This window comes from Pseudophryne corroboree, chromosome 2, assembly GCF_028390025.1.
Source record: "Pseudophryne corroboree isolate aPseCor3 chromosome 2, aPseCor3.hap2, whole genome shotgun sequence".
Classification (NCBI taxonomy): Eukaryota; Metazoa; Chordata; class Amphibia; order Anura; family Myobatrachidae; genus Pseudophryne; species Pseudophryne corroboree.
In genome coordinates, this window is record NC_086445.1 from 112,804,809 (window position 1) to 112,817,485 (window position 12,677).

The 12,677-nt window shown below is 48.5% G+C and overlaps 1 protein-coding gene across 4 annotated transcripts in view; it reads left to right on the forward strand.

The window, feature by feature from the left end:
* Window positions 1-12,677, forward strand: part of RNF17 (ring finger protein 17) — a 1,464,292-nt gene that overhangs the window by 246,482 nt on the left and 1,205,133 nt on the right. For all 4 annotated transcript variants that reach the window (XM_063951617.1, XM_063951615.1, XM_063951616.1 and 1 more), the window contains one exon: window positions 1,268-1,342. In XM_063951617.1, the coding sequence (XP_063807687.1) occupies window positions 1,268-1,342 (75 nt within the window). The remainder of the gene's footprint in view (window positions 1-1,267; window positions 1,343-12,677) is intronic.

A 12,677-nucleotide genomic window follows, 5' to 3' on the forward strand; every position in this document is an offset into this window, starting at 1 on the left:
TATCTGTGGGGTCATCACACACTGTTCCTTGAGATCTTCTCCCCATGTGCTTGTTGTTCTACTCTGTACCTGACATTGTTGCTAGATCCTTTTGATTTATTTAGAAATAAAAATAATAATAATAATAATAAAGCATCTGCTACTACAACCATAGCTGCTACTAATGATAGTACTGCAACTGGAAATCATTTAGAATTTAAGAAAGTTACGATAAATAATATGATACACAATACAGATAGGCTATCAACTGTCCAGGGTTCAGTATGTTATGCTAGCTGTCGGGATCCCGACGGTTAGGAGACCAACGCCTGGATCCCGACAGCTGTAATACCAGCAGCGATTGCAGCGTGTACCCTAGCGCGCTTGCTACTCTTGCCACACTTTGGGCCCGGTGGCGACCTTAGGTTGCCACAGGGTTATATTCCCCCTCGGGTGGTGGCGTGGACCAACACATTAATGGGGTTCTGACCGCCGGTATTTCACTGGTTGTCGGGATACTGGCGTTGGTATCCTTTCAGCCGGGATACCGATAATCGGCAAATTGAATACTTCTTGTGTCAGTACTGGCATATATGTCTTTTATTCGAGGAAATTATATAGGTTAGATCTGCAGTATATGCCGAGATACAAGATACGTGCATGTAGTATGGATCTTTGTATTGCATGATGTCCACTGAAGTGGACATAGGATTTCATATCAACTGTGAATAAAATGGTATTTGATAAGAGCATCTACTGTTTTACGGTTTAGACTTTACTTCCCTTCCCCCCTTTTTTTCTTCTTTTTTTGCACCTGCTCTGGTATCTTTGAGTAAAAATATTTTACACAAGTCTCTTAGGTGCTAAATGCTAGTGAACTTTTTCTCAGCCATTTTAATTTTGGTACGAATGAAAAGCTGCTACTAGGTTTCATACTATCTACATTAGGTAGAGGCCCAAAGAAGAGGACACCATGTACTAGTGATGTCAGTAGGTTCTAGAGGAGAAAATGACTTCAAAACAATGTAGTGACCTCTATTCATGAAAAGGGTTAATGGATAGTTATAATTTATTAATATCATATTCAAGATTTAAAAATGGTCTTGTGCTCCGTAATGTTTTTGTAATTGTGTTTTTTTTTGTAGTTAACAATCTGTCAGTGGTAGCGTCACAAATTGTAAACAATAGCTACATTTCTCCCCTGCACTATAAGACTCCTCTATTGCAGCATTGCCTCTCTGGTCAAGCGATCCCAGATTTATAACAGTGGTTTTTTTTTTCCCGACAGAATCCTCTTGGTCAGGTTGATGAAGCTCTGGTGATTGCTAATGAAACGTTTCACCATCTAAATGCTGCTGTTCAGGTATATAATGCTGACAACATGGGTGATCAAGTGTGATAATGCAGCTAAAGTTTATTTTCTGCTGCGGGGTACACAGGTATTCCACAGGGTATTACATGGGAGGTGTAGACTAGGATCTTGATCCAAGGCACCAACAGGCTAAAAGCTTTGACTGTTCCCAAGATGTTCAGCGCCGCCTCCTCTATAACTCCGCCTCCGTGCACAGGAGCCCAATTTGTAAGTTGTTGCCTACAGTGCAGGCAGTCAACAGTGAAGAGCTATTTTAAAGAAGATGGAAAACTTCCAAGGGCTGCAGCATAGGCACTCTAGTGCTAGATATCATTCTGATATCTTCTGCTGCAGCTCCATCACCTCCCCCAGCAGCGCTGTATACTCCCGCGACCCTGGTTGCCGGGTACTTACAGCGGAGGCTCCGGTTCTTTACAGGGCACACAGACTAACCAAAGTTCTCAGGGATCGCGTGGCAGCACTCAGGGAGGAGGTAAGAGGGTCCCCCAGGTGGGATCCGCTGGAAATCGCCATCCGCCACGGCAATTGGGAGGTGGGCCGTGCGTGCCTGCATGGACACTTTGGCAGTACAGGGACCCCACTAGACCACCAGGGCAAGGGCACAGGTCGGATTAGGCTATAATCCATTTTATTAAGGCCCGCAGCACCCGGTGGTGAAGTCCAGCAAGGGGATAAGGCTCTGGCCTGTAGCCCCTCCCCCAGCCCCATGGCGCCATTTAGAGTAAGTGTTACCGCCCTAGAGCTTCATCCCTCTTTCTCCCTCACTCAGTGTCCGTGTTTGGGCGCCATTACACACAGCTGCGCTGATTTTGGGACTGCTGGGTGATGCCTATGCCTTCTCTGTAAAGCGGCCTGCATCTTCAGTGCTCTGCATTTACAGGACACTTAAGTATTCTACATGTCGTTTAGACAGTGTTAGTTAAAAACAAGTGCATACTTCATGCACACAGGGTTGCGAGAAACTCGAGAGACGCTGGAGACATGTGACCCGGAAGTGACGTGAGCAGGGCGCTGGGGGGACGAACAGGACGTGCTCGTGCAGGCCGGAGGAGCACCAGAGCAAAGAGCCGATCGGGCTCTCGCTCTGAACCCAGGGGCCAAGCGGAGCAGGCAGCAAGAGATTGTGCTGCTGCTGCTGCTGCTCCATGTGTTTGTGAGCCAGGGACAAATAGGAGCAGGGGAGTGTGCTGCTACGTGTGTGTGTGTGTTTGTGAGTGTGAGCCGAGGTCTGAGCAGAAAGTGTGCTGCTCCGAGGGTGAGTGTGGTCCGGGAATTGATTGCGAGTGTGAACTGGGGACTGAGTGTGAGACGGGGACTGAGCAGAACAGGCTGCAGGTGGGGGTGAGGTTGTGAAGGTGTTACAGGTTAGAGTGCAACTACTGCTGTCCTATTTGTGTGTGAGTGCTTGAAAGCGAAAAAGAAAACCCGTGTACAGTGCTGCTACTAGGAAGGTGATCACCAAGTGGAAGAACTACGCTGAGGGCAGGCCAGATGCGGGCCGGACACGCAAGAATCCTATCTCTTAAACACTAATTTCTCTAACGTCCTAGTTGATGCTGGGGACTCCGTAAGGACCATGGGGAATAGACGGGCTCCGCAGGAGACATGGGCACTTTAAGAAAGAATTTAGATTTTGGTGTGCTCCTCCCTCTATGTCCCTCCTCCAGACCTCAGTTTGAATCTGTGCCCGGACGAGCTGGGTGCTACTTAGTGAGCTCTCCTGAGCTTGCTATAAGAAAGTATTTTGTTAGGTTTTTTATTTTCAGGGAGCTCTGCTGGCAACAGACTCCCTGCATCGTGGGACTGAGGGGAGAGTAGCAGCCCTACTCGCTGAAGATAGGTCCTGCTTCTTAGGCTACTGGACACCATTAGCTCCAGAGGGATCGTACACAGGATCTCACCCTTTGTCGTCCGATCCCGGAGCCGCGCTGCAGTCCTCCTCACAGAGCTGGAAGACAGAAGCCGGGTGAAAGCAGCAAGAAGACTTTGAAATCGGTGGCAGAGGGGGGGGGGGGGGGGGGGGGTGGCGGCGCCGCCCTGGGCAGCAATTAGAGACCTCTTTGGCAAAAGTTTTCATAATATACAGTTGGGCACTGTATATATGTATGAGCCCCCGCCAAAATTGTACATGAAAGCGGGACAGAAGCCCGCCGTCGAGGGGGCGGGGCTTCTTCCTCAGCACTCACCAGCGCCATGTTTTTTCTCCACAGCACCGCTGAGAGGAAGCTCCCCAGCCTCTCCCCTGCAGTTACACGGTAGAAGAGGGTAAAAAGAAAGGGGGGGGGGGGGCACATAATTAGGCGCAAAAATCAATATAAACAGCATCTACTGGGTTAACATTAAGTTACTGTGTTATTCCTGGGTTAATAGCGCTGGGGTGTGTGCTGGCATACTCTCTCTCTGTCTCTCCAAAGGGCCTTATGGGGGAATTGTCTTCAGATGAGCATTCCCTGAGTGTGTGGTGTGTCGGTACGTGTGTGTCGACATGTCTGAGGTAAAAGGCTCCCCTAAGGAGGAGATGGAGCAAATATGTGTGAGAGGGTGTCTCCGTCGACAACGCCGACACCTGTTTGGATATGTGTAATTAAGTGCTAAGGTGAATTTATTGCACAAAAGATTAGAGAACAGACAGGGAATCTACCCATGTCTGTCCCTATGTCGCAGAGACCTACAGAGTCTCTCAATGCACACTATCCAAAATAATAGACACTGATATCGACATGGAGTTTGACTCCAGTGTCGACTACGATAATGCAAAGTTACAGCCAAAATGGCAGAAAAGTATTCAATATATGATTATTGTAATAAAAGATGATTTGCATATCACTCATGACTCATCTGTCCCTGACACAAGGCAGAAGAAAGCGGAGGTAAATTTCCCTCCTCTCATGATGAAAGAGCGGGAATCTCCAGACAAGAGACTGCAGTTTCCCACAAAGAATTCTCAGGCATTATCCTTTCCCCACTAGGGCCAGGATATGATGGGAATCTTCCCCTAGGGTGTCACGTTTGCCCAAAAGGGTAGCCCTGACGTAACAGCTATTCTCAGGGATCCTGCAGATAGCGTGCACATTCTGGTACACTACTCAGACCGGCGATTGTGTCGGCATGGGTTTATAGCGCTGTGGCAGCGTGGACAGGTACATTATCAGCAGAGATTGAGACCCTAGTGTGTGTGTATATGTATGTATGTGTGTATGTATATATATATATATATATATATATATATATATATATATATTTATTTCTCTGACGTCCTAAGTGGATGCTGGGACTCCGTAAGGACCATGGGGAATAGCGGCTCCGCAGGAGACTGGGCACAACTATAAAGAAAGCTTTAGGTCTAACTGGTGTGCACTGGCTCCTCCCACTATGACCCTCCTCCAGACTTCAGTTAGAATCTTGTGCCCGGCTGAGCTGGATGCACACTAGGGGCTCTCCTGAGCTCCTAGAAAGAAAGTATATTTAGGTTTTTTATTTTACAGTGAGATCTGCTGGCAACAGACTCACTGCAGCGAGGGACTAAGGGGAGAAGAAGCGAACCTACCTAACTGGTGGTAGTTTGGGCTTCTTAGGCTACTGGACACCATTAGCTCCAGAGGGATCGACCGCAGGACCCGACCTTGGTGTTCGTTCCCGGAGCCGCGCCCGGAGGGCAATATATGACACCTTGGCTGGCAAATCTACATCATATATAGTCCTAGAGGCTATATAGATGTAAAATTACCCCTGCCAGTATTCCAGAAAAAGCGGGAGAAAGTCTGCCGAAAAAGGGGCGGGGCTTCTCCCTCAGCACACTGGCACCATTTTTCCCTCACAGCTCCGCTGGAAGGAACTCCCTGGCTCTCCCCTGCAGTCTGAACACTACAGAAGGGTAAAAAAGAGAGGGGGGGCACTAAATTTAGGCGCAGTATAGATATATATGATATATAAAAAAGCAGCTATAAGGGAAAACACTCATTTATAGTGGGATCCCTGTGTTATATAGCGCTCTGGTGTGTGCTGGCATACTCTCTCTGTCTCCCCAAAGGGCTTTATGGGGTCCTGTCCTCTGTCAGAGTATTCCCTGTGTGTTTGCGGTGTGTCGGTACGGCTGTGTCGACATGTTTGAGGAGGCTTATGTGGAGGCGGAGCAAATGCCTGTAAACGTGATGTCACCCCCTGCGGGGTCGACACCTGAGTGGATGGTGCTGTGGAAGGAATTACGCAACAGTGTCGACTCCTTGCATAAAAGGTTTGACGACATACCTAATGTGGGACAGCCGGCTTCTCAGCCTGTGCCTGCCCAGGCGTCTCAAAAGTCATCAGGGGCTCTAAAACGCCCGCTACCTCAGATGACAGACACAGATGTCGACACGGATACTGACTCCAGTGTCGACGACGATGAGACTAATGTAACTTCCAGTAGGGCCACACGTTACATGATTGAGGCAATGAAAAATGTGTTGCACATTTCTGATGTTACCCCCGGTACCACAAAAAAAGGGTATTATGTTTGGAGAGAAAAAACTACCAGTAGCTTTTCCTCCATCTGAAGAGTTAAATGAAGTGTGTGAAGAAGCGTGGGCTTCCCCTGATTAAAAAACTGGTAATTTCTAAGAGGTTACTAATGGCGTACCCTTTCCCGCCAGAGGATAGGTCACGCTGGGAAACATCCCCTAGGGTGGATAAAGCGCTCACACGCTTGTCAAAGAAGGTGGCACTACCGTCTCCGGATACGGCCGCCCTAAAGGAATCTGCTGATAGAAAGCAGGAGGCTATCCTGAAATCTATATATACACACACAGGTGTTATATTGAGACCGGCTATTGCTTCAGCCTGGATGTGCAGTGCTGCTGCTGCGTGGTCAGATTCCCTGTCAGAAAATATAGATACCCTAGACAGGGACACTATATTGCTAAACGTAGAGCATATAAAAGACGCACTTTTATACATGAGGGATGCACAGAGGGATATTTGCCGGCTGGCATCCAAAATTAGTGCAATGTCCATTTCTGCCAGGAGAGGGTTATGGACTCGGCAGTGGACAGGAGATGCAGATTCCAAACAACACATGGAAGTTCTGCCTTATAAGGGTCAGGAGTTGTTCGGGGATGGTCTCTCGGACCTTGTTTCCACAGCAACAGCTGGGAAGTCTACATTTTTACCCCATGTTCCCTCACAACCAAAGAAAGCACTGTATTATCAGGTACAGTCCTTTCGGCCCAATAGGGGCAAGCGGGTTAAAGGCGCGTCCTTTCTGCCCAGAGGCAGAGGTAGAGGGAAAAAGCTGCAGCATACAGCCAGTTCCCAGGAGCAAAAGTACTCCCCCGCTTCCTCTAAGTCCACAGCATGACGCTGGGGCTTCACAGGCGGAGCCAGGTACGGTGGGGGCCCGTCTCAAATATTTCAGCAATCGGTGTGCTCGCTCACGGGTGGATCCCTGGATCCTTCAAATAGTATCTCAGGGGTACAAGCTGGAATTCGAGATGTCTCCCCCCCACCGTTTCCTCAAATCTGCCTTGCCAACCACTCCCTCAGGCAGGGAGGCAGTGTTACAGGCAATTCACAAGCTGTATTCACAACAAGTGATAGTAAAGGTGCCCCTACTTCAACAAGGAAGGGGTTACTATTCCACAATGTTTGTGGTACCGAAACCGGACGGTTCGGTGAGACCCATTTTAAATTTGAAATCCTTGAACACATATATAAAAAAATTCAAGTTCAAGATGGAATCGCTCAGGGCGGTTATTGCAAGCCTGGACGAGGGGGATTACATGGTACACTGGACATCAAGGATGCTTACCTGCATGTCCCCATTTACCATCCTCACCAGGGCTACCTCAGATTTGTGGTACAGGATTGTCATTACTAATTCCAGACGTTGCCGTTCGGTCTATCCACGGCTCCGAGGGTCTTTACCAAGGTAATGGCCGAAATGATGATACTCCTTCGAAAGAAGGGAGTTTTAATTATCCCGTACTTGGACGATCTCCTGATAAAGACGAGGTCCAGAGAGCAGTTGTTGGTCGGGGTAGCACTATCTCGGGAAGTGCTACAACAGCACGGCTGGATTCTAAACATTCCAAAGTCACAGCTGGTCCCTACGACACGTCTACTGTTCCTGGGGATGGTTCTGGACACAGAACAGAGAAAAGTGTTTCTCCCGGAGGAGAAGGCCAATGAGCTGTAATCTCTGGTCAGAGGCCTCCTAAAACCAAAACAGGCGTCGGTGCATTACTGCACGCGGATCCTGGGAAAAATGGTAGCTTCCTACGAAGCGATTCCATTCGGCAGGTTTCATGCAAGAACCTTTCAGTGGGACCTGTTGGACAAGTGGTCCGGATCGCATCTTCAGATGCATCGTCTGATAACCCTGTCTCCAAGGACAAGGGTGTCTCTGCTGTGGTGGCTGCAGAGTGCTCATCTTCAAGAAGGCCGCAGATTCGGCATACAGGACTGGGTCCTGGTGACCACGGATGCCAGCCTTCGAGGCTGGGGGGCAGTCACACAGGGAAGAAACTTCCAAGGACTATGGTCAAGTCAAGAGACTTCCCTGCACATAAATATTCTGGAACTAAGGGCCATTTACAATACCCTAAGTCAGGCAAAACCCCTGCTTCAAAACCAGCCGGTACTGATCCAGTCAGACAACATCACGGCGGTCGCCCATGTAAACCGACAGGGCGGCACGAGAAGCAGGACGGCGATGGCAGAAGCCACAAGGATTCTCCGATGGGCGGAAAATCACGTGTTAGCACCGTCAGCAGTGTTCATTCCGGGAGTGGACAACTGGGAAGCAGACTTCCTCAGCAGGCACGACCTCCACCCGGGAGAGTGGGGACTTCATCCAGAAGTCTTCCAACTGATTGTAAACCGTTGGGAAAGGCCACAGGTGGACATGATGGCGTCCCGCCTAAACAAAAAGCTAGAAAAGTATTGCGCCAGGTCAAGAGACCCGCAGGCGATAGCTGTGGACGCTCTAGTGACACCGTGGGTGTACCGGTCGGTTTATGTTTTCCCTCTTCCTCTCATACCAAAGGTACTGAGGATAATACGGAGAAGAGGAGTAAGAACTATACTCATTGTCCGGATTGGCCAAGAAGAGCTTGGTACCCGGAACTTCAAGAAATGATCACAGAGGACCCATGGCCTCTGCCGCTCAGACAGGACCTGCTGCAGCAGGGGCCCTGTCTGTTCCAAGACTTACCGCGGCTGCGTTTGACGGCATGGCGGTTGAACACCGGATCCTGAAGGAAAAGGGCATTCCGGAGGAAGTCATTCCTACGCTAATTAAAGCTAGGAAAGAAGTAACCGCAAACCATTATCACCGCATATGGCGAAAATATGTTGCGTGGTGTGAGGCCAGGAAGGCCCCAACGGAAGAATTTCAGCTGGGCCGTTTCCTGCACTTTCTACAGTCAGGGGTGACTATGGGCCTAAAATTGGGTTCCATTAAGGTCCAGATTTCGGCTCTATCGATTTTCTTCCAGAGAGAACTGGCTTCACTACCTGAAGTTCAAACTTTTGTTAAGGGAGTGCTGCATATTCAGCCCCCTTTTGTGCCTCCAGTGGCACCTTGGGATCTCAACGTGGTGTTGGATTTCCTAAAGTCACATTGGTTTGAGCCATTTAAAACTGTGGAGTTGAAATATCTCACGTGGAAAGTGGTCATGTTGTTGGCCTTGGCTTCGGCCAGGCGTGTATCAGAATTGGCGGCTTTGTCATGTAAAAGCCCTTATCTGATTTTCCATATGGAAAGGGCAGAATTGAGGACTCGTCCCCAGTTTCTCCCTAAAGTGGTATCAGCGTTTCATCTGAACCAACCTATCGTGGTGCCTGCGGCTACAAAAGACTTGGAGGCTTCCAAGTTGTTGGACGTAGTCAGGGCCCTGAAAATGTTTCCAGGACAGCTGGAGTCAGAAAGACTGACTCGCTATTTATCCTGTATGCGCCCAACAAGTTGGGTGCACCTACTTCAAAGCAGACTATTGCTCACTGGATCTGTAGTACGATTCAGCTTGCACATTCTGCGGCTGGACTGCCGCATCCTAAATCAGTGAAAGCCCATTCCACGAGGAAGGTGGGCTCTTCTTGGGCGGCTGCCCGAGGGGTCTCGGCTCTACAACTTTGCCGAGCAGCTACTTGGTCAGGGTCAAACACATTTGCAAAATTCTACAAGTTTGACACCCTGGCTGAGGAGGACCTAGAGTTTGCCCATTCGGTGCTGCAGATTCATCCGCACTCTCCCGCCCGTTTGGGAGCTTTGGTATAATTCCCATGGTCCTTACGGAGTCCCAGCATCCACTTAGGACGTCAGAGAAAATAAGAATTTACTCACCGGTAATTCTATTTCTCGTAGTCCGTAGTGGATGCTGGGCGCCCATCCCAAGTGCGGATTGTCTGCAATACTTGTATATAGTTATTGCTTAACTAAAGGGTTATTGTTGAGCCATCTGTTGAGAGGCTCAGTTGTTATCATACTGTTAACTGGGTATTGTATCACGAGTTATACGGTGTGATTGGTGTGGCTGGTATGAGTCTTACCCGAGATTCAAAATCCTTCCTTCTTGTGTCAGCTCTTCCGGGCACAGTATCCTAACTGAAGTCTGGAGGAGGGTCATAGTGGGAGGAGCCAGTGCACACCAGTTAGACCTAAAGCTTTCTTTATAGTTGTGCCCAGTCTCCTGCGGAGCCGCTATTCCCCATGGTCCTTACGGAGTCCCAGCATCCACTACGGACTACGAGAAATAGAATTACCGGTGAGTAAATTCTTATTTTCCTGCTGTGGATTTTTCGAGAAGAGAAGTTCCTCCAAAAGTAGATGCACATGTTCTGCGACTCGTGCATAAATCTGCTTTACCACTGTCATCTACCTCACTAAATGATGTCACAGACAGAAGAGTAGATAGCCTTTTGAAAAATATTTTTTCTCTAGTAGGAGCAGTGGTAAGACCTGCTATGGCTTCGGCCTGGGTAGCAAAGGCAATGGGCGAATGGATAGAGGAACTAGAGAATGACATCCCCTCTCCTACTAGGGAGCAAGAGGATCGTTTTTGCCGTTTAAGACAATCTGCCCAGTATTTGGAAGAAGCATCAATTGATGTAGGCACAGTTGCTTCTAAAGCTTCAGCCTTGACAGTAGTCGCTCGCAGAGCAGTTTGGCTACGGATCTGGAAGGCAGATGCGGAGTCCAAGAAAGAATTGGAAGCATTGCCTTTTGTAGGTAATATATTATTTGGAAAACCTTTATCGGATATCCTAGAACCAGAGGCTGAATCGAAAAAGGTCAGATTTCCGGCTGCTTATAACTTTAAGTCCAAGGGTTTAAAATTTCGCTCATTTCGTTGGCAAAGCGAAAGCTAAAGAGGAGCCTAAGCAACCCCAGTTTAAATCCAGGGGTAGGAAGCAGTGGGCTAGCAAAAAGCCAGCTTCCAAACCTGAACAGAAACCGTCAGCCTGAAGAGACGGGCCTCCGCCTGGTGGATTCCAGGGTTGGGGGCCGACTCCTTTTTGCACACATATGGCAACAGTCAACAGCAGATGCTTGGGTGCAGAAGGTAGTATCTCAGGGGTATGGGTTCCCATTCAGGAGGCAGCCTCCTCAAAGATTTTTTTTGCACCAGCCCGTCTCGTATAGAGTCGAAGGCCAATCCCCTGCAAGAAGCAGTCCAAAAATTACTGCAGTCAGGTGTGATTGTCCCAGTTCCTCCATCACAAAGGGGACAGGGGTTTTACTCCAATCTATTTCTAATCCAGAAACCAAATGGGTCATACCGACCAATTCTAAATCTGAAAATGTTGAACAAATACATATGGATCCCGAAGTTCCACATGGAGACGTTACGCTCCATAATGTTGGCTATGGAACCGGGAGATTACATGGTATCTATGGATGTACGGGATGCTTACCTACATGTGCCTATAGCACTATCACATCAGTGTTACCTCAGGTTTGCCATCCTCCAGGAAAATTTCCAGTACCAAGCTCTGCCTTTCGGGCTAGCTACAGCATCCAGGGTGTTTGCCAAGATCATGGTGGTTATGGCAGCTTGTCTGCGCAAACAGGGGATAAGAATATTCCCATATCTCGACAACCTGTTAATCTTAGCACAGTCGCAAGATTTACTGTTGAGCCATCTTCAACAGACGATAGTTTGTTTACAGAGACACGGGTGGCTCATAAATTGGGAAAAGTCGTCCCTGAATCCGTCACAGCGGATGGTTCATTTGGGGGCCATATTGGATTCAGACCTACAGAAAGTTCTCTTACCAGATAAAAAGATAGTCAAGGTGCAGGTCATGGCTCGGGAAGTTGCAAGCCCAGACAATGTCAGTCCATGCAGCAATGCGACTGTTGGGTCTGATGGTATCAACCTTCGACATGGTGGAATATGCGTAATTCCACTCCAGACCGTTGCAGCATCTTATTCTGACCGAATGGAACGGAAATCATCAGACGATAAAGAAGCAGATGATAGAGATTCCAGTAAATGTAAAAAGGTCTCTAGCGTGGTGGCTACAGACATACCAATTAAACAAGGGGAGAAAGAGTGGCAAGTCCTGACAACAGATGCCAGCCTGCAGGGCTGGGGGGCGGTATTCGGAAGCCTATGGTTCCAAGGAAAGTTGGCCACAAGGGAAAGTCGCCTGCCAATAAATCTGTTAGAAATAAGGGCCATTTACTTGGCTCTGGTTCAGGCAAAGGACAATCTACAAGGAAGACCAGTCCAGATTCGCTCAGACAATGCAACGGCAGTAGCATACCTCAATCATCAAGGAGGAACTCACAGCAAGAGACTGATGGAGGAAGTAACTCCCATTCTAAAATGGGCAGAACTCCATCTCCCAGCATTGTCAGCAGTATTTGTCCCGGTGTACTAAACTGGAAAGCGGATTTTCTCAGTCGGCACACCATTCAGGAAACCGAATGGGCACTACACCCAGAAGTGTTTCAGACACTGGTGAACAGATGGTGTCTACCGGAGATAGACCTTATGGCGTCGCGTCTAAACAACAAAGTTTCAAGGTACGGATCAAGAACAAGGGACCCAGGAGCGGTCCTTGTAGACGCACTGTCAGTAGAATGGAGGTTTCAGCTGGCATATCTGTTCCCTCCAATATCTGTTACCCAGCGTAGTGAGAAAGATAAAACAGGCAAAAGGAGCGATCATTCTAATAGCTCCAGCTTTGCCAAGAAGGCATTGGTACACAGATCTGTTGAGAATGTCCGTGGAAGCACCGATACTGCTCCCTCAACGTCCAGATCTGCTAATGCAGGGTCCTTGTTGTCACAGTCATCTGGATCGCCTGTCTTTGACGGCGTCGCTGTTGAAACATCTATCTT